Genomic DNA, 21,563 nt, shown 5'->3' on the forward strand with positions numbered 1-21,563 from the left:
TTAATCTATATGGTACAAATAATGATGACCCACACTTCTTCTAGAATATGTACTAATCTATTGAGCTCACAAGCAACAAATTACAGTCATGGCCAAAAGTTTTGAGAATGACACAAATATTAATTTTCACAAAGTTTGCTGCCTCAGTTTGTATAATGGCAATTTGCATATATTCCAGAATGTTATGAAGAGTGATCAGATGAATTGCAACTAATTATAAAGCCCCTCTTTGCCATGCAAATGAACTGAATCCCCCAAAAACATTTCCACTGCATTTCAGGCCTGCCACAAAAGGACCAGCTGACATCATGTCAGTGATTCTCTCGTTAACACAGGTGTGTGTTGACGAGGACAAGGCTGGAGATCACTTTGTCATGCTGATTGAGTTTGAATAACAGACTGGAAGCTTCAAAAGGAGGGCGGTGCTTGGAATCATTGTTCTTCCTCTGTCTACTATGGTTACCTGCAAGGAAACATGTGCCGTCATCATTGCTTTGCACAAAAAGGGCTTCACAGGCAAGGATATTGCTGCCGGTAAGATTGCACCTAAATCAACCATTTATCGGATCATCAAGAACTTCAAGGAGAGCGGTTCAATTGTTGTGAAGAAGGCTTCAGAGCGCCCAAGAAAGTCCAAAAAAGCCAGGACCATCTCCTAAAGTTGATTCAGCTGCTGGATAGGGGCACCATCAGTACAGAGCTTGCGCAAGAATGGCAGCAGGCAGGTGTGAGTGCATCTGCCCGCACAGTGAGGCGAAGACTGGAGGATGGCCTGGTGTCAAGAAGGGTAGCAAAGAAGCCACTTCTCTCCAGGAAAAACATTAGGGACAGACTGATATTCTGCAAAAGGTACAGTGTTTGGACTGCTGAGGACTGCTCTGATGAATCCCCTTTCCGATTGTTTGGGGCATCCAGAAAAAAGCTTGTCCGGAGAAGACAAGGTGAGCGCTACCATCAGTCCTGTGTCATGCCAACAGTAAAGCACCCTGAGACCATTCATGTGTGGGGTTGCTTCTCAGCCAAGGGAGTGGGCTCACTCCCAATTTTGCCTAAGAACATAGCCATGAATAAAGGATGGTACCAACACATACTCCGAGAGCAACTTCTCACCAACCATCCAGGAACAGTTTGGTGACGAACAATGCCTTTTCCAGCATGATGGAGCACCTTGCCATAAGGCAAAAGTGACAACTAAGTGGCTCGATATATATCGATATTTTGGGCACATGGCCAGGAAAATCCCCAGACCTTAATCCCATTGAGAACTTGTGGTCAATCCTCAAGAGGCGGGTGGACAAACAAAAACCCACAAATTCTGACAAACTCAAAGCATTGATTATTTTGTGTCATTCTCAAAACTTTTGGCCACGACTGTACTCTATTATTATGGTGGGAGATTATAATACACTTCTAAGTACCCCAATGGATCGTAAATGTATATTCTCTTTTCAGTCTCTTCCATTTCCACTAACTGAAGTTAACTGTAAGGAGTTTTCTATTGCTAATAGTGTCAAATCAACAGCTGTACAGAAATACTTGTGTGAGGGCCATATTTCATAGGAGGAACCTCTTGATGCAATTACAGTCTTTAGGCCAGAGAAAACTCCAGGGCTGGATGGCATACCAGTTGAGGTATATGAAACTTTAAAAAAAAAAATGTATTTAACTAGGCAAGCCAGTTAAGAACAAATTCTTCTTTACAATGACGGCCTACCCTGGACAACGCTGGGCCAATTGCGCTGGGCCAAAGATGTTATACAGCCTGGATTTGAACCAGCGACTGTAGTGACACCTCCTGCACTGAGATGCAGTGCCGTAGACCACTGCACCACTCGGGATCTTTGATCAACGCAAAGATCCACTATATTTTAACCACTCCTATAAAAATGGTAAACTATCATGGACACAGCAAGCAGGTTTGATTTCACTATCACTGAAACAGGATTCATGTGGTAAGATCCAGTCAATTCAAAAAGCTGGAGGTCCCTTAAAAGTCAGTGTTCGGAAACAGAAAAATAAAAAGGTGTTGTTGAATATTATTCATCCTGATCAGATAGTTTTCTTTTACATGGAAAATGATATAGACAAGTACATGAAACAATAGAACATTATAAAAAAAACTAGGTCACCAGGTCTGGTATTCATAGATTTTTGAAAAGGCTTTTGATAAAATATGTCTAGAATTTAGATATAAATGCCTGGACTATTTTAATTTTGGAGAATCTCTTATACAATGGGTCAAAGTTATGCATAGTAACTCCAGGTGTAAAATAGTAAATAATGGCTACTTCTCAGAAAGTATTATACTGTTGAGAATTTAAACACTGTTGTCCACTGTCGGCCTGACTACTCAAATTTCCTCTTAAATCCGCAATCTGGATCCCTGCACAGCCTATCTGGATTACAATCAAACTATGATAAGAGTACCAAATGACGTATTGGATCACATTTTTTAAAAATGTTTACATAACCATGTAGTATACCGATAAAATGGTCATACTCAGTATTCATGTACCTAAAGAAATAAAGGAACGTACTACAACACATTTTTACAGAACGTTTGCAAGAATAGATGGGATCTTGCTACCATGGAAAAGTAAATATCTGTCTATTTGTGGAAAAATCACCCTGATTAATGATTTAGTCATATCCCCGTTTACCTATTTACTTACGGCCCTGCATACGCCGAAGAATTTGGCTTTTAAATTATTTGAGAAAAAAATAAATATTTCACTTTATTTGGAATGGCAAGTAATGAATATGAGTTTGGTATTTTATTAGGATCCCCATTAGCTGTTGCAAAAGCAGCAGCTCCTCTTCCTGGGGTCCACATAAAACATGAAACATAATACAGAATATTAATAGACAAGAACAGAATTACATAAATAAATAAAAAATAAATACAGTGCCTTCGGGAAGCACTCAGACCCTTTGACTTTTTCCACATTTTGTTACATTACAGCCTTATTATAAAATGTATAAAATAAAAAATTTAAACTGAACAATCTACTACACACAATACCTCATAAAGCGAAAACAGGTTTTTAGAATTTTGTGCAAATCTATGAATTCTTTAATACAGGAATACCTTTTTTTACATAAGTATTCAGACCCTTTACTATGAGACTCAAACTTGAGTTCAGGTACATCCTGTTTCCATTGATCATCCTTAAGATGTTTCTACAACTTGATTGGAGTTCACCTGTGGTAAATTCTATTGATTGAACATGATTTGGAAAGGAACACACCTGTCTATATAAGGTCCCACAGTTGACAGTGCATGTCAGAGCAAAAACCAAGCCATTAGTTCGAAGGAATTGTCCGTCACTCTGACAGAGCTCTAGGGTTCCTTTGTGGAGATGGGAGAACCTTCCAGAAAGACAAACGTCTCTGCAGCACTCCACCAATCAGGCCTTTATGGTAGAGTGGCCAGACAGAAGCCACTCCTCAGTAAATGGCACATGACGGCACCTAAATACTGTCAGACCATGAGAAACAAGATTCTCCGGTCTGATAAAACCTAGATAGAACTCTTTGGCTAGAATGCCAAGCGTCACGTCTGGAGGAAACCTGGCACCATCCCTACGGTGAAGCATGGTGGTGGCAGAATCATGCTGTTTTCAACGGCAAGGACGGGGAGACAAGTCAGGATCAAGGCACGGATGAACGGAGCAAAGTACAGAGACACTTAATGAAAACCTGCTCCAAAACTTTCAGGATCTCAGACTGTGGTGAAGGTTCACCTTCCAACAGGACAACAGCCCTAAGCACACATCCAAGACAATGCAGTAGTGGCTTCGGGACAAGTCTCTGAATGTCCTTGAGTGGCCCAGCCAGAGCCCGGACTTTTACCAGATCGAACATCTCTGGAGAGACCTGAAAATAGCTGTGCCGCAACGCTCCCGATCTAACCTGACAGAGCTTGAGAGGATCTGCAGAGAAGAATGGGAAAAACTCCCCAAATACAGGTGTGCCAAGCTTGTAGCGTCATACCCTAGAAGACTCGAGGCTGTAATTGCTGCCAAAGGTGATTCAACAAAGTACTGAGTAAAGGGTCTGAATACTTATGTAAATGTAATATTTCCGGGTTTTATTTTATTATAAATTCTAAAAACCTGTTTTTGCTTTGTCATTATGGGGTATTGTGTGTAGATTGATGAGGGAAAAAAACTATTTAATACATTTTAGAATAAGGCTGTAACTAGAGGTCGACCGATTATGATTTTTCAACGCCGATACCGATTATTGGAGGACCAAAAAAAGCCGATACCAATTAATTGGACAATGTTTTATTTTTTATTTGTAATAATGACAATTACAACAATACTGAATGAACACTTATTTTAACTTAATATAATACATCAATAAAATCAATTTAGCCTCAAATAAATAATGAAACATGTTCAATTTGGTTTAAATAATGCAAAATCAAAGTGTTGGAGAAGAAAGTAAAAGTGCAATATGTGCCATGTAAGAAAGCTAACGTTTAAGTTCCTTGCTCAGAACATGAGAACATATGAAAGCCGGTGGTTCAATATTCCCAGGTAAGAAGTTTTAGGTTGTAGTTATTATAGGAATTATCGGGCTATTTCTCTCAATACCATTTGTATTTCATTAACCTCTGACTATTGGATGTTCTTATAGGCACTTTAGTATTGCCAGTGTAAAAGTATAGCTTCCGTCCCTCTCCCCGCTCCTACCTGAGCTCGAAACGACAACAGCCACCCTCGAAGCAGCCTTACCCATGCAGAGCAAGGGGAACAACCACTCTAAGTCTCAGAGCGAGTGACGTTTGAAACGCTATTAGCGCGCACCGCTCTAACTAGCTAGCCATTTCACATCGGTTACACCAGCCTAATCTCGGGAGTTGATAGGCTTGAAGTCATAAACAGCTGCTGGCAAACACACGGAAGTGCTGTTTGAATGAATGCTTACGAGCCTGCTGCTGCCTACCATCGCTCAGTCAGACTGCTATATCAAATCATACAGTTGGACAAAGCAGTTAAAATAAGAATGTGTTCTTATTAATAAAAATGTAATAAAAATGTAATTGATACATGTGGATGATCTTGTTCCTGTAGTGTTTGTAAATACCCTGGTAGGTTGATTAATAACCTGAACCAGATTACATGCACTAGTTACAGTGAGAAGCTTCCTCTTGAACCGACAGCTTGATGAACACCAGTCAATATTCAGTTCCCCAAGAAAATAGACCTCTTTGTTTACATCACATACACTATCAAGCATTTTACACATATTATTTAGATACTGACTGTTAGCACTTGGTGGCCTATAGCAACACCCCAAAAGAAAATGCGTTAGACGTGCCAAGTGAACCTGCAACCACAACACTTCAATAACACTTGACATAAGATCTTCTCTAAGCATTACAGGGATGTGGCTCTGAATATATACAGCAACACCTCACCCATAAGCATTTCTGTCTCTTCTATAGATGTTATATCCTTGTATTGCTACTGCTGTATCATCAAATTAATTTTATAAGTGAGTCTCAGAAATGGCTAATATATGAATGTTATCTGATGTTATTGATGTTATTGATCAGGTATTGATTTCATGAATCTTATTTCTAAGGCTATAAATATGAATATATTGTTGTTTCCTAACTTCACCACCAGGGGGTGGCCCGTCAGAAAGTTCAGTTATCTTTGCCTTCTTGGGTAGCCATCTTGAAGCATGTGGGGACAACAGACTGGGATAGGGAGCGATTGAATGTCCGTAAACACACCAGCCAGCTGGTCTGCACATGCTCTGAAGACACAGCTAGGGATGCCGTCCAGGCCAGCAGCCTTGCAAGGGTTAACAAGTTTAAATGTTTTACTCATGTCAGACACGGAGAAGGAGAGGGGGGGGGGGCGGCGTCTTTGTTAGTGAGCCGCGACGGTGGCACTGTATTATCCTCAAAGTGGGCAAAGAAGGTGTTTAGTTTGTCTGGAAGCGAGACGGTGTCCGTGACGTGGCTGTTTTTGTTTTTGTAGTCCGTGATTTCCTGTAGACCCTGCCACATACGTCTCGTGTCTGAGCCGTTGAATTGAGACTCCAGCTTGTCCCTGCACAGGCATTTCACTTGATTGTTTGATTGCCTTGTGGAGGGAATAACTACACTGTTTAAATTCAGCCATATTTACAGACCTCTTTCTTTTATGTGAATAGCTATTGGGAATAGGCAATTTATGCAACTGTTATTGAGGCTTTGACTGGCCCTGTTGATTGATGTCTCTGTGTACAACTGGCTGAGTGGGAGAAAAGGAAATGTTTGAGGTCTGAGTCACCAGGTACTTGTTTTTTCTCTTCCTTGCTCTACAGCTCTCCTTCTAATAAAACATAATAGATGAGGAAGAAACAATAACAGCTGAGATCCCCAGAGGAAAAGACCTTGACCCTGCCATGGGGTCATCGCTGAGGCCAACCAAAGGACCTGTAAGGTTCAACTAAACCAAAACAGACATGGTTTTCTGAGGTTTGTGTAAAATCATAATTTCGCAATCTGATGAAACTACAAATACGACCGAGACGAAACTGAAGGCGCATTAGTAAAAGTTGTATCACTTTCAGGGGCTGTTTTGGATGGCCTGAACCTTTGACCCCTAAATACGCCTCTTTACTGAGGTTTCCACTGAGGTCAGGGGCAAGCTTTTCCTAGTACTTCTTAGCGTTACCAGGATTACTATTTCTGAGCCATGGTACTGTTAAACAGCTTATCAGATTTAAAGGTTCCAGGGTCTCTGTCTTCATTCAGAAAATCTAATCAAAATGTTTGTATAGTCAAACAAGTGCTGTGTTAAAATAACTTGTATGGCAGTTCGTGGTGCCAACTGTTCACTGTCTAGCATCCTGGCTATTTCGAAGCAGTCTTTGAAGGGTAGTATTGGATCTGATTGGCTAATGGCTAGGTTTTCCCAGACTTGACCACTGTCAATTGACAGGTTTGAAAGAGGGAGCCTTTCAGCCACCATGTAAAAGCCAGCGATTAAAGAACAACTCCGCTCCTTTTAACACTTTGGTTGTTATTATGAAGTCTTTAATGATTCCTACACAGTTTTAGTGTAATTTTATGATTTCATGTCTATCGACTGTTTATTGATGAGCAAAACCAGAAATTGCTTGTCTGTAACTTTTTTCCAAGTAGGATCCCTAAGATGATTAAGACAATAAATTAAGGGCAGTCATTCTCAGCGATCAATATAACCCGTCTGTAGTTTTATGATCATATTGGAACTCCCTGCTATATGTTGCTCTGGTTGTCTTTGTCTAATAACATCTGTAAATATTTTAAACAGATGCTCAAAAACCTATAGAATGATATCAGAGAGGAAGAGGCGAAGGGGTGAAGCGAGAGGGATATCTGGGCCTCAAACAGTTTTTTCAGGTTTTTTCTTGGTGAGGGGGTTTTTGTATGGAGGTCAACGAGAGACTGTCAAATTTGGTTAACAGAAAATATAATGGCTTATTTGCTATGTGAGGCTTAGTTGATCAAATAGAAGTTTCGTAATGATTAGGTTGTTACGAGTGTAACACTTGATATCGGAGTTGTGTCTGGTCGTCACTGGTTACCATAGCCAAAAAGTAATAAATCCCGTCTAGTTCTACAATATTTCTTCTTAAAATTTGATTTTAAACCTAACCTTAATCACACTGCTAATCTAACCTTAACCTTCATTTCCCCACTGTTCTAAACTTTTTAGAAATGGCAAGTTAACTTTCTCATCCATAAATGCATCTCAAGTGCAAATACTGTTCAGCAGGTTAAATCAGCAGGATGGGGGGCATTTTTATTAGGAGGGACGTCTACCATGGATCGCTAAAATAATGATCATGATTACACTTCATCAATTGAAATACTATGGGGACACCTATACATCTGGCAGCCAAACACGAATCACTTACTTTTGATTATGAAAGTAGATGAAAAACAGATTTGTGCTCATTAATCTATATGGTCCAAATTAGGATGATCCACACTTCTTCTAAAACATTTTGACCAATCTATTGAACTTGCACAATCAAATCATTATGGTTGAAGACTATAACACAGTGTTATAGGTACCTCAATGGACTGTAGGAAATCACTCTACAAACTATCATCAACATGCCCTTAAGGAGATCACAAATATTATGGACACATTAGAAATAGTGGATATTTGGAAACTAAAAACTACTTTCTTGTCTCTTTCTTTCTTGCATCAAATGTTAAAAAAGTATTGATAGGAGACAGAATAAGATCAGATCACCATCTAACTTGAATCAAAGTCTACTGGAGGACAACTTGTTCTTAACTAAAACAAAATAATTTATAACAGATTTTCTCCAGTACAATAGGTTCAGCAAATCCCCTTATTGCTTGGGATACCTTTAAATGTACACTACCAGTCAAAAGTTTTAGAAAACCTACTCATTCAAGGGTTTTTCTTTATTTGTACTATTTTCTACATAGTAGAATAATACTGAAGACATCAAAACTATGAAATAACACATGAAATGTAGTAACCATGTCACGTTCTGACCTTTATTTCCTTTGTGGAGTGGGGAGTCTATGTTTGTTTTTCTATGATTTGGGGATTTATATGTTTCGGCCTAGTATGGTTCTCAATCAGAGGTAGGTGTCATTAGTTGTCTCTGATTGAGAATCATACTTAGGTAGCCTGGGTTTCACTGTTTGTGGGTGTTTGTTTCCGTGTCTGTGTTTTTTACCACACGGTACTGTTTTGGGTTTTGTTTGTTCCACATTTATTGTTTTTGTATTTCAGTCGTGTTCATGTGTAGTATTTCTTATTAAAAGAACCATGGACACTTGCCACTGCGCATATTGGTCCTCTGATCCTTCTCGCCTCTCCTCTTCGGGAGAAGAGGAGGAAATCCCTTACAAACCAAAAAAGTGTTTTAAACAAATATGTATATATAATATATTTTATATTTGAGATTCTTCAAATAGACACCCTTTGCCTTGATGACAGCATTGCACAATCTTTGAATTCTCTCAACCAGTTTCACCTGGAGTGCTTTTCCAACAGTCTTGAAGGAGTTCCCACATATGCTGAGCACTTGTTGGCTGCTTTTCCTTCACTCTGCGGTCTGACTCATCCCAAACCATCTCAATTTGGTTGAGGTCAGGGGATTGTGGAGGCCAGGTCATCTGATACAGCACTCCATCACTCTCCTTCTTGGTAAAATAGCCTGTACACAGCCTGGAGGTGTGTTGGATCATTGTCCTGTTGAAAAACAAATGATATTCCCACTAAGCCGAAACCAGATTAAATGGCGTATCGCTGCAGAAAGCTGTGGTAGCCATGCTGGTTAATTGTGCCTTGAATTCAAAATAAATCACAGACAGTGGCACCAGAAAAGCAACCCATACCATTACACCTCCTCCTCCATGCTTTATGGTGGAAAGTACACATGTGGAGATCATCTATTCACCCACACCACGGCTCACAAAGAGACGGCGGTAGGAACCAAAAATCTTCAATTTGGACTCCAGGCCAAAGGATACATTTCCACCGGTCTAATGTCCATTGCTCGTATTTTTCTCTCCCAAGCAAGTCTCTTCTTCTTATTGGTGTCCTTTAGTAGTGGTTCCTTTGCAGCAATTTGACCCCCCCCCCCCACCTTGTCATAACACAACTGATTGGCTCAAACACATTAAAGGAAAGAAATTCCACAAATGAACTTTTAAGAAGGCACACCTGTTAATTGAAATGAATTCTAGATGAGTACCTCATGAAACTGGCTGAGAGAATGCTAAGTGTGTGCAAAGCTGTCATCACGGCAAAGGGTGGCTATTTGAGAATCTCAATATAATATATATTTACATTTGTTTAACAACATGAAACATCTAAGAAACCAGACCTGGTATTCATAGCGGCTTTTGAAAAGGCCTTTGATAAAGTAAGACTGGAGTTTATACATAAATGGCTGGATTTCTTTCAATTTGGGTGAGTCTCTTATTCAATGGGTAAAAGTAATGTCGTGTAAAATAGTAAAAAGCATCTATTTCTCAGAGAGTTTTGAACTGTCTAGAGGATTTAACTTCTTGCGGCGACCCATCCCGGATCCGGTATCGTGACTACGGCTCAAGCTCATTACCATAACGCAAAATGCAAAAAAATATTCTTAGAAATATTTAACCTCCACACATTAACAAGTCCAATAGCTCAAATGAAAGATAAACACCTTGTTCATCTACCCAGCAAGTCAGATTTCTAAAATGTTTTACGGCGAAAACATAGCACATATTTATATTAGACCACCACCAAAACAAAAGAAGAAATTTTGTCCCAGAAAATATAAAATGATAAAAGCAGGATTAAAAAATAAATCATTCACTAACCTTTTGAAAATCTTCATCCGATGATAGTAATAGTACATGTTACACAATACATTTTTTTTTGTTTCAATAATATGCCATTTATATCCATAAATCTCTGTTTACAATGACGACATTTCAAAAAATGCTACTCAAATGTCCGGAGAAATGATGATAGCTCCGACAGATAACGTCAGATAACAAGCAATAAACATGACTAAATATACATGTTCTACATATAGTTACAAAGATACACTTCTTCTTAATGAAACCGCTGTATTACATTTATTTTTAACGTTACAGAATTCGTACACTGGCTATACAATGAGACAGCGCTCAGATATTAGCAGTATGTCTCCTCTACGTTTGGAGTCCACAGAAACCCAAAATAACCACATAAATATTCCCTTACCTTTGATGTTCTTCGATCAGAAGACGTAGAAGGAGTCATACTTACCCAATACATCGTTTGGTTTCACGTTGTGTGTCTCTGTATTAGCATATGCTAACAGCTTCAGCTGAAATGCACCCAAAATGACTTCTGATCCCGCACTATTGCGCATCAAAACTTCAAATGTACATATTATATGTCGACTAAACTGGTCAAACTATGTGCAGAATCGAGCTTTATGATGTTTTTAACATGTAAAACAATGATCAGCGCGAACAGACAAACCGCCTTGAATTGCTGTTACTTGGGAAAGAACGTGCCCCAAATCGGCCGCGTGCAATAGAGTGCATGTATTTGAGAGTGACACTAACATTTTCGCCCGCCAAACGACGAGGGCTCGCGGGATTCTCACAATGAACGCGCCATTTGAAAGCAGGCATCGCGCTGAACACATACATACTGTTCCCAGATCGGTAGCTGCCTGGGAAGGGTGGGGGCGATGACGTCAAAGTTGACCCAACTTTTCTCTTGACAAGAGAGAGTTTGGGAGAAAGGCTGCCCTGAGAGTTCTGCTTTACATACAGACATAATTTAAACGGTTTTAGAAACTTTAGAGTGTTTTCTATTCAATAATTATTATTATATGCATATATTAGCAATTTTGGGAAAAAATATTTTCAGTTTACTATGGGCACGCACTTCCTCCAAAGGGGGCAGTATTGAGGCCTAGTCTTAAGAGGTTATTAAACAAAGGTGTCCGCTGTCACCATATCTATTCATTACGGGCATCGAAATGCTAGCTATTTAAATCAGATCAAATAACAACAGAGGATTAGAAGGCTTAAAAACAAAGGTGTCCATGTATGCCAAAGACTCAAGTTTATATTAAGTCTGCAAGCTAGATCCTTGTTAGATGTCATTGAAGATCTAGATAACCTTTCTGGATTCTCTGGACAAAAACCTAATTATGATAAATCAAATAAAATAAAATTGTATTAGTCACATGCACCAAAAACAACAGGTTCACCTTACAGTGAAATGCTTACTTACGAGCCCCTAACCGACAGTGTAGTTTTAAAAAATATGGATAAGAATAAGAGATAAAAGTAACAAGTAATTAACCTCTCTGGGATATGTGGGACGCGAGCGTCCCACCTGGCCAAAAGCCAGGGAAATGCAGAGTGCCAAATTCAAATAAATTACTATAAAAATAAAACTTTAATTAAATCACACATGCAAGGTAGCAAATTAAAGCTACACTTGTTGTGAATCCAGCCAACATGTCAGATTTCAAAAAGTAATTTCGGCGAAAGCAATCGATGCTATTATCTGAGGATAGCACCTCCGTAAAGAAACAGAGAAAAGCATATTTCAACCCTGCAGGCGCGACACAAAATGCAGAAATAAAAAAATATATTTCATGCCTTACCTTTGACGAGCTTCTTTTGTTGGTACTCCATTATGTCCCATAAACATCACAAATGGTATTTTTGTTCGATTAATTCCGTCGATATATATCCAAAATGTCCATTTATTTGGCGCGTTTGATCCAGAAAAACACCAGTTCCAACTTGCGCAATGTGACTACAAAATATCTCAAAAGTTACCTGTAAACTTTGCCAAAACATTTCAAACAACTTTTGTAATACAACTTTAGGTATTTTTAAAGTAAATAATCGATAAAACTGAAGTCGGGATGCTCTGTGTTCAATACAGGAGGAAAACAAACTGTAGCTAGCTTTCTGGTCACGCACCTCTATCTAACAGTACACGACAAGTGACCCTCGTTCTGAACAGGGTTACTTCTCCATTACAAAAAGGAAAAACCTCAACCAATTTCTAAAGACTGGTGACATCCAGTGGAAGCGGTAGGAACTGCAAGAAGGTCCCTTAGAAATCTGGATTCCTAATGAAAACCATTGAAAAGAGAGTGACCTCAAAAAACAAATCTGAATGGTTTGTCTTCGGAGTTTCGCCTGCTAAATAAGTTCTGTTATACTCACAGACATGTTTCAAACAGTTTTAGAAACTTTAGAGTGTTTTCTATCCAAATCTAATAATATGCATAATATGCATATCTTATATTCTGGGGATGAGTAGCAGGCAGTTGAATTTGGGCATGCATTTAATCCGGATGAGAAAATACTGCCCCCTGTCACCAAGAAGTTAAAGAGCAGCAGTAAAAAATAACAATATATACAGGGGGATGGTTAGTTGAGGTAGTTGAGGTAGTATGCACATGTAAGTAGAGTTAATTAAAGTGACTATGCATAGATGACAACAGAGAGTGGCAATGCAAATAGTTTGGGTAGCAATTTGACTAGATGTTCAGGAGTCTTATGGCTTGGGGGTAGAAGCTGTTAAGATGCCTCTTGGACCTAGATAAGTGTACCATATTATGTATTGGATCTTTAAAAAACACAACTTTTACATTACCCTACAGTTTACCTGTAAAATGACATACTTGGTATTCATATCACAAAATATGTAAAGGAGCTCTCCACAATGAATTTCAATTAAAAAAATTGTAATAATACCAAGATCTTGCAACCATTTTCTATTTATGGAAAAATTACACAGATTAACTCCTCAGTCTAATCTCAGTTTACTCACTTACTTATGGCGCTGCCTACTCCTGATGATTTGTTTTTTCAAATAAAAAATATCTGGGATGCTAAACCAGACATGATAAAGCGTATCTATCTATATAATGAATACTGTATGAACTGGGATCATTAAATATAAAATATAAAAATGGTTCTCAAGTATATTAAGAAAAGCTCATACCTTGTTTAAAAATTGGCATTTTGCCTTTGTACAGATTGACATATCTAATTTTTGATTACCTGAAAATGGCACCTTGTTCAAAGTATCTCTCTTTTACAAACAATGAAGAACTGGTTTAAATGTATATTTCAGCCCCCAGAAAAAAAATTGAACAAATATTATGGTTGAATTCAAATGTGCTGGTTGATAAAATAACTGTATTTATGGAAAATATATTTTAAGGGGTATTTTGATTTTAAATGATATTGTAAATTGGAATGGTAGAGTTATGTATTTCATGGAGCTATCGGAAATTGTATGGGAAGGTCTGCTCAATACAAGATTAGAACCAATGGATTACAGCACTAATCCAAAAATGAGGAGGCAGGTGGCAGAGGGAGGAGGTAGAGAACTGGTATGTTTGCCCAATATAAAGGATAAACACTGGCGGAGGAACAAAAATAGCATTCTTAGGAAAGTAAACCAGTTTCATTTGACCAGGATGTTGAAAGCTGTGCCATACAGATTGCAAAATAGCTGAGAAGAGATTGTTTATTTACCAATTCCATGGCACAGTGTGTATGAGTTGATATATAAAACAACGCAAAACTCAAGACTTTGTGCTTTTCATCAAAACTTATTGTACAGAATTCTTGCCACCAACAAAATATTGAATATTTGTGGCATACAATCATCGCATCTCTACAGATTTTGCTGCGAGACTGTTTGTTCTGGTATTGCCCTAAGGTAGCCTGTTTCTGGTCTCGGGTTTAGGAATGGCTGAAAAACCATAACATTAATGTAAAATTAACCCTATAAATAGCATTGCTGGGAGATCTGGAGAGACCTGGTCAGTCAATTACTAATATACTAATACTCTTAGTAAAAGTATTTACAGTGGAGCAAAAAAGTATTTAGTCAGCCACCAATTGTGCAAGTTCTCCCACTTAAAAAGATGAGAGAGACCTGTAATTTTCATCATTAGGTACACTTCAACTATGACAGACAAAATGAGAAACAAAAATCCAGAGATTACAGGTTCAGCATGATCGCGTTAAGCTAGAGTATGATTGTACTAAGATAGAAGAGCATGATCGCGTTAAGCTGGAGTATGATTGTACTAAGCTAGAAGAGCATGATCGTGTTAAGTATGAAAAGGAATTGGAATTTAAACAGGATTTGGAGCGTTGAAATCAAGCTGCCACAAGAGCGGCTGGAATTGGTTAGGGATGGAAAGCTCTCGGGGGAGTTTGCTTAGGGAAGGTGACCCTGATTTACCTAGGGGTCGCTCCTCTCTCGGTCATGCCCCGGACACTTCAAATCAAATCAAATTTTATTTGTCACATACACATGGTTAGCAGATGTTAATGCGAGTGTAGCGAAATGCTTGTGCTTCTAGTTCCGACAATGCAGTGATAACCAACAAGTAATCTAACTAACAATTACAAAACTACTGTCTTATACACAGTGTAAGGGGATAAAGAATATGTACATAAGGATATATGAATGAGTGATGGTACAGGGCAGCATACAGTAGATGGTATCGAGTACAGTATATACATATGAGATGAGTATGTAGACAAAGTAAACAAAGTGGCATAGTTAAAGTGGCTAGTGATACATGTATTACATAAGGATGCAGTCGATGATATAGAGTACAGTATATACATATGCATATGAGATGAATAATGTAGGGTAAGTAACATTATATAAGGTAGCATTGTTTAAAGTGGCTAGTGATATATTTACATCATTTCCCATCAATTCCCATTATTAAAGTGGCTGGAGTTGGGTCAGTGTCAATGACAGTGTGTTGGCAGCAGCCATTCAATGTTAGTGGTGGCTGTTTAACAGTCTGATGGCCTTGAGATAGAAGCTGGTTTTCAGTCTCTCGGTCCCAGCTTTGATGCACCTGTACTGACCTCGCCTTCTGGATGATAGCGGGGTGAACAGGCAGTGGCTCGGGTGGTTGATGTCCTTGATGATCTTTATGGCCTTCCTGTAACATCGGGTGGTGTAGGTGTCCTGGAGGGCAGGTAGTTTGACCCGGTGATATTGTTGGAAACGTACGGCTGTTGCCACAATTTAATGAGAAGGACCCGGAGACATTTTTTGTTGTTTTTTGTTGTTTTTTGAGTATGTTGCTGAAACTAGTTGGCCTGATTCTGATTCTGCGTTTTAATGTTGCAGTGTGTGTTGACTGGTAAGGTACAGGAAGCATATTCAACTCTTAGTGTAGCCGACAGAATCAGCTATGCTAAGGTTAAAATGGCTGTGTTACAGATTTACAAATTGGTTCCAGAGGCTTACCGCCAACAATTTAGAACTTTAAAAAGGGCTGATAAACAGACTCATGTTGAGTTTACGGTTTAATCGCTGGTGTTCTGCCTCTACAGTTAATACTTTCCAGGGGCTGTGTGATCTGATTATCCTAGAGCAATTTAAGGATACAATCCCTGATTCAATAGCCACGTATATTAACAAACTAAAAGTGATGACTGTCTCTGAAGCTGCGGTTTCGGGCGGACAAGTATGTTTTGACTCACAAAAGTGGCTTTGCAGAGCTAAGAGTAAGTGGGAGCGTTCAGAGAGATTTGGTTTTTGCCCACGAGACACTCTGGTTCACAGGCAGAGTTTCATTCATCTAGGGTTGAGCCTGGCTCCTGAGGCTCCTGTGGTAGTAAAGCTGGTTTCTGTCAAGAGTGTCAAGACTGTTCTCAGGGCTAAAGGTAAATGTAATACTCGCACTGTCCCACATCCGTTCTCTCCTTTCACTCCGTCTCATGCCCAGGTACATGCGAAAGTCCCAATTGACCCAGATTATTTGCCTTTCATTACAGAGGGTTTTGTGTCTCTGTTAGGAAGTAACAACCCAGTGCCAGTGAAGATCCCGAGGGACACGGGTGCCTCTGAGTCATTTGTGTTAGAGTCTTTGTTACCCTTCCCTGATGAGACTGATTCGGGGAACAGTGTTTTAATTCAGGGAATTGGGTTGAACACTGTCAGTTCCCTTGCATAAACTGATGTTGGATTCTGAACTGGTGAAAGGCGAAGTTGTTGTAGGGGTGTGTCCTTCCATTGCTTGTTGAGGATATCGACGTTATCCTTGGGAATAACTTGGCTGGAGAGTGTGTATGGCCCGTTGTGTCTCCGCCTCTAGTGGTTTCCACTAAGCCGTCGTTTGTAAGGATTCCCGATGAGAGCACACAGAGTGTTCTCTGCGCAAGCGGTGACTCATCCCATGAGCCTGGGCGACCTGGTCACTGCGCCGGGTAGCAATATTGTTCTAAAGAAATATGTCACTACTTTCCCTGTTATCTCGTTATCAGTGCTCCACTCCAATCTAATCAAGGAGCAGTTGGTTGACCTCAGAATATAATCATTGCATGACCAAATTTTGCTTGCCGAAACAGTTGGGAATTGGTGCCCATGGCTATTTTCTCCAGGATGATGTCCTGATGAGAAAATCGGTGCCACGTAGTAGTTGTTTTGTGGGGGAGGCTATTAGTCAGGTTGTTGTACCAGTTAACTTTCGTGAGTTGGTGTTGAAAACTTCCCACGATGATGTTGCTGGACATCTGGGCACGAGGAAAACCTGCAATTGCATACTGAGACATTTTTTTCGGCCTAGGTTAAAGAGGGATGTTTCTGCGTTCATCAAAACCTGTCACACCTGTCAATTAACGGGTAAACCTAATCAAGCTATTAAGCCGGTACTGCGGTTTCCTCTTCCCGTAGTCAGCCAGCCTTTTGAGTATCTGATTGTTGACTGTGTTAGACATCTCGCTCTAAGAATGGTAGTAGTTAACTGCTCACTGTGATGTGTCAGACTACTAGGTTCCCTGCTGCCTATCCTCTCCGGTCTATCACGACTAAGTCTGTGCTAAAAGCTTTGACTCAGTTTATCTCGCTGTTTGGAATCCCTAAGGTTATTCAGAGTGACCGTGGCTCTAATTTCACCTCTAATCTGTTTGGTCACGTTCTCCAAAACACAATTTGGCTAGCGCCTATCACGCGCAGAGTCAAGGAGCGCTGGAGCGTTTCCATCAAACAGTTACGTCTTTGTTGAGAGCTTATTGTATGAAGATGGATAAGGATTGGGATGAGGGGTTGCCATGGTTACTGTTAGCTGCCAGGGAGGTTTCACAGGAGAGCACAGGTTTCAGTCCAAACGACATAGTGTGTGTGGGCTTCTAGCAGTGCTCCAGGATGGTCCCTGTTATCTTTTGTGTGTGATTTCCAGTGATGCCTGATTTCCAGTCACGCCGGTGAGATGGCATGACAGCGGAGGATGAAAGGAATATTTGATCGGCGAGCTGAGTCTCGTCATTTTAGTCCAGATGACCAGGTTCTTGCTCTGCCAAATGTTGGTTCTCTTTTTCAAGGTCCATATACGGTTGTGCACCAGTGTACTAGGCAAAACTATCTAGTTGCCACTCTGGGAATGGAGGAAAGCTCACCAACTGTGCCATGTAAATCTACTAAAACCCTATTATGCACGTTCCTCTGGGGCTGAACAGTTGGAGTCCGCAGAGGACGTGAAACCGGTTCTTTTGGCCGGTACTGATACATTGCTGGGTTCTTCTGTTTGTCATGCTGTGTCCGTGCATGTTTAGGAGGAAGTCCCTGGTCCTAACGATTGCGTACTGCAGAGTAGATTGGAAAATTCAGAGTCACTGGATGTTTTGGATAGCCTTCTCGGTCCAGTCATGAATATACACGGCTGTGACGATAAACGAAGACAATTCTCTAGGGAGGTAATGCGGTCGGCACTTGATTGTGAGGTATTCTAGTTTGGGTGAACAAAAGGACTTGAGTTCCTGTACGTTACCAGAATCACACCATGAGTAGCTAATCATGAAACATACTCCTCCAACTTTCTTCTTCCCGGAGAGAACTTTATTGCTATCCACACGATGTATGGACGGGGACAGTATATCCGGAGTGAGCTATGATCCGTGACACAGAGTATGCTACAGTCCCTGATGTCTCTCTGGAAGGAGATCCTCGCCCTGAGCTTGTCTACTATATTGTCCAGGGACTGAACATTAGCAAGTAGTATACTCTGAAGTGGTGGATGATATGTGCACGCTTCCTGAGTTGGACTAAAAGTCCACTCCGAATATGCCAGCGGCGTCTTGGAGCAGCCTCTGGCATAAGTTCAATCTCCTTGGAATGCACAAACAAAGGATCCAACTCAGGAAAGTCGTATTCCTGGTCGAAATGCTGGTGAGTTACCATCTCTCTGATATTCAAAAGTTATTTCTAGCTATATTTAATAATGCAAAGAAAGTTCTGGGCTAATAACGTGATTTTTTAAAATACTGTAAAATTAGCTTAGGAGCCTGAAACAAGGTGGCCATGTCAATCGGTGCCATCTAGCTCCTCCTCAGATTTACATGAACACACGTTACATCAATGAGGGATCATAGCTTTCACCTGAATTCAAGGAAAGAACCGGTGTCCTTAATGTTTTGTACACTCAGTGTATATCTGGAGAAGAGTGTAAAACAATTTCTAGAGTGTTGAAAGTTTCCAAGAGCACAGTGGTCTCCATCATTGGGAAATGGAAAAAATATGAAACTACCCAGACTCTAAAGCTGGCCGTCCGACCAAACTTAGCAACCGGGAAAGAAGGACCTTGGTCAGGGAAGTGACCAAGAACCCAATGACCACTCTGACAGAACTACAGTTCCTTAGCTGACATTGGAGAACCTGCCAGAAGGACAACTATCTCTACAGCACTTCACCAATCTGGGTGGCCAGATGGAAACCACATGACATCCGTTTGTGGCTCAAAATGTATTTCTCATTCAATCTGCAGTGTCCACCTCCTATTCTGAGCAAGGGAGAGTGAGACTTGTGGTCAGACTCGCTCAGGTGAATCACACTTTTCGAAATGCTGATCTGAATGTCATTGACAAAACAGAAAAGTGTCAAAGAATCTTTTCACAAACATCCTTTCTGAATTTAAAAGTAATCCTAGTAATCATCAGAAGTATCTGTAATATGGTTACAATACCTTAGCCTGTAACGTAATGGATTACAATTCCAGTATTTTTGTAATCAGAGAGGACGCACACGTGCCATGTGTGGGTACCTGTAGTATGTGTAGGTTGAATGTGCCAGAGGCTGTCTTTATGAACACATCTCACATCTCCCAGTGAGCAATATTACTTGTGTCTACCCTTGGGAGATTTCACAAGGCAAGATCAAATTCCATCAAACATGTCTTCTATCATCACTTGAATTGGTATTATGTCAGACTGTTAAACAGCCATCACTAGCACAGAGCAGCTGCTGCCTACATACAAACTTGAATTCATTGGCCACTTTAATAAACGGAACACTAGTCACTTTAATATTGTTTACATATCTTGCATTACTCATCTCATATGTATATACTGTATTCTATACTATCTATTGCATCTTATCCTATGCCTCTCTGACATTGCTCATCCATATATTTATATATTCTTATTGCATTCCTTACTTAGCTTTGTGTGTATTAGGTACTTGTTGTGGAATTGTTAGATATTGCTGCACTGTCGAAACTAGAAGCACAAGCATTTCACTAGACTCGTAATAACATCTGCTAACCATGTGTATGTGACCAATAAAATGTGATTTTGATGTCAACGCAGAGAATCCCTCTTGTCTGGTGAGGAGAAGGAGAAAGAAAGATCGAAAGAGAGGAGGCTGAAGGAAGAAAAAGAGAGGAGGGGGAAAGAAAGAGAGAGCGTGTGTGTGTGTGTGTGTGCGTGTGCGTGTGTATGTGTGTGCGCGTGCATGCGTGTGCGTGTGAGTGTTTGTGCATATGTGCTTAAGCATGTGTACTCACAGTGAGTTAGGGCGGCTCTGTGAGTTCTGCCTGGCCATCAGGCCCCCGTCCTGATCTCCGTCAGTGCTGGTCAGGCTGTTGCGTTGGGTCCAGCTGTGGCCGTGGCTGTCGCTGCTGTTATGGTTGACCGCTGCTGTGGAGGAAGAGCGGGTGGCTGATGGGTTGTTGTGGGGGGCATTGGCCTGGGCCGGATGAAGCTGCTGGGGCTCTGGAGTAGAGTTCACTACCACGCTGTTCCTCTTCTCCTCTACGTAACAGCAAGAAGAAGATGTACACTGAGTATACAAAACGTGAGCGGCTGAGAGGAGGATATTTAAGATTGGTGATCAACGTGTCAGCCGATAAAGTCATTTTTTATAAGGAGGACGAACAAATCTCAGGCAATGTGGATGTCTCCTGTCCCGACTGACACTTTGAACATCGAAGAAGGGTGTGTGTGGTAAAGAGACTGTTGTGCTCCTGCCTACCTTTCTGGGTGTGCGTGGGTGTGTGGAAGAGGGTGAGGGGTCTCTCGCTGCAGGACGGGGCTTTGCTCTCTGCGCTTTTCCTCCGAGGCTGCAGGTTGAGCTGTAGGTTGGCCGGGCCACCTCCCGGAACTGGCATATCCTTGAATATCTGCACACACAGGACTGGCAAATTCAACCTACACATACATAGAATACCGGTACCCACCCATGGCTAATATAACTTACTCACACAACTAACTATACATTAGTTCACACAACTATAAATAGTTTGACAGTCCTATAGTAGGGCCTTTGTGAAAAGAGAGGAGACGAGAATGATCTGTTATACATAGCGTAATACTTTCCATTTCACTCCCATAATGGTTTCAGGTTTTCAGAGATGTTATCCGCAAGTAATACTGTTGATGCTTATGTTCCCAACACTGTCTTGCATTCCTCTGACAACATTGCTCCCGTTCCATTCAGATAGTCAAATCAAAACTCTGGGGCTGATGAATCTGGGTCATTAGTTTGCATCGGTATGCTTAAGTGAGAAATAATCCTCCACCCTGGCTAACCAGATTATAGTTGTGACTTTTCTCACCCTTCCTCTCGTAGGCCCCTTTTCAGAATGTGCTTGACTTACAACAAACTTTAGGTACTGGGTATTGGACAGAGGTTGAACAGTTGCCCTACACACCATTGTGTATGTCCTGGGAAAGAGAAATGTGGTAATGTGGTGATAGGGGCTGCGACTTAGAGACTTGTGCCGTCATCCACGTCTGGCTGTTGGAC

General features: G+C 40.5%; 1 protein-coding gene across 3 annotated transcripts in view; it reads right to left on the bottom strand.

Moving 5' to 3' along the window:
* Positions 1-21,563, bottom strand: part of LOC118390865 (rho GTPase-activating protein 26-like) — a 111,543-nt gene that overhangs the window by 6,417 nt on the left and 83,563 nt on the right. For all 3 annotated transcript variants that reach the window (XM_052457608.1, XM_052457607.1, XM_035781572.2), the window contains exons 19-20: positions 20,790-20,937; positions 20,323-20,569 (exon numbers count right to left, since the gene is read on the bottom strand). In XM_052457608.1, coding sequence (XP_052313568.1) covers positions 20,323-20,569; positions 20,790-20,937 — 395 coding nt within the window. The remainder of the gene's footprint in view (positions 1-20,322; positions 20,570-20,789; positions 20,938-21,563) is intronic.

The sequence above is a fragment of the Oncorhynchus keta genome, chromosome 12 (genome assembly GCF_023373465.1).
Source record: "Oncorhynchus keta strain PuntledgeMale-10-30-2019 chromosome 12, Oket_V2, whole genome shotgun sequence".
In the NCBI taxonomy this organism is placed as follows: Eukaryota; Metazoa; Chordata; class Actinopteri; order Salmoniformes; family Salmonidae; genus Oncorhynchus; species Oncorhynchus keta.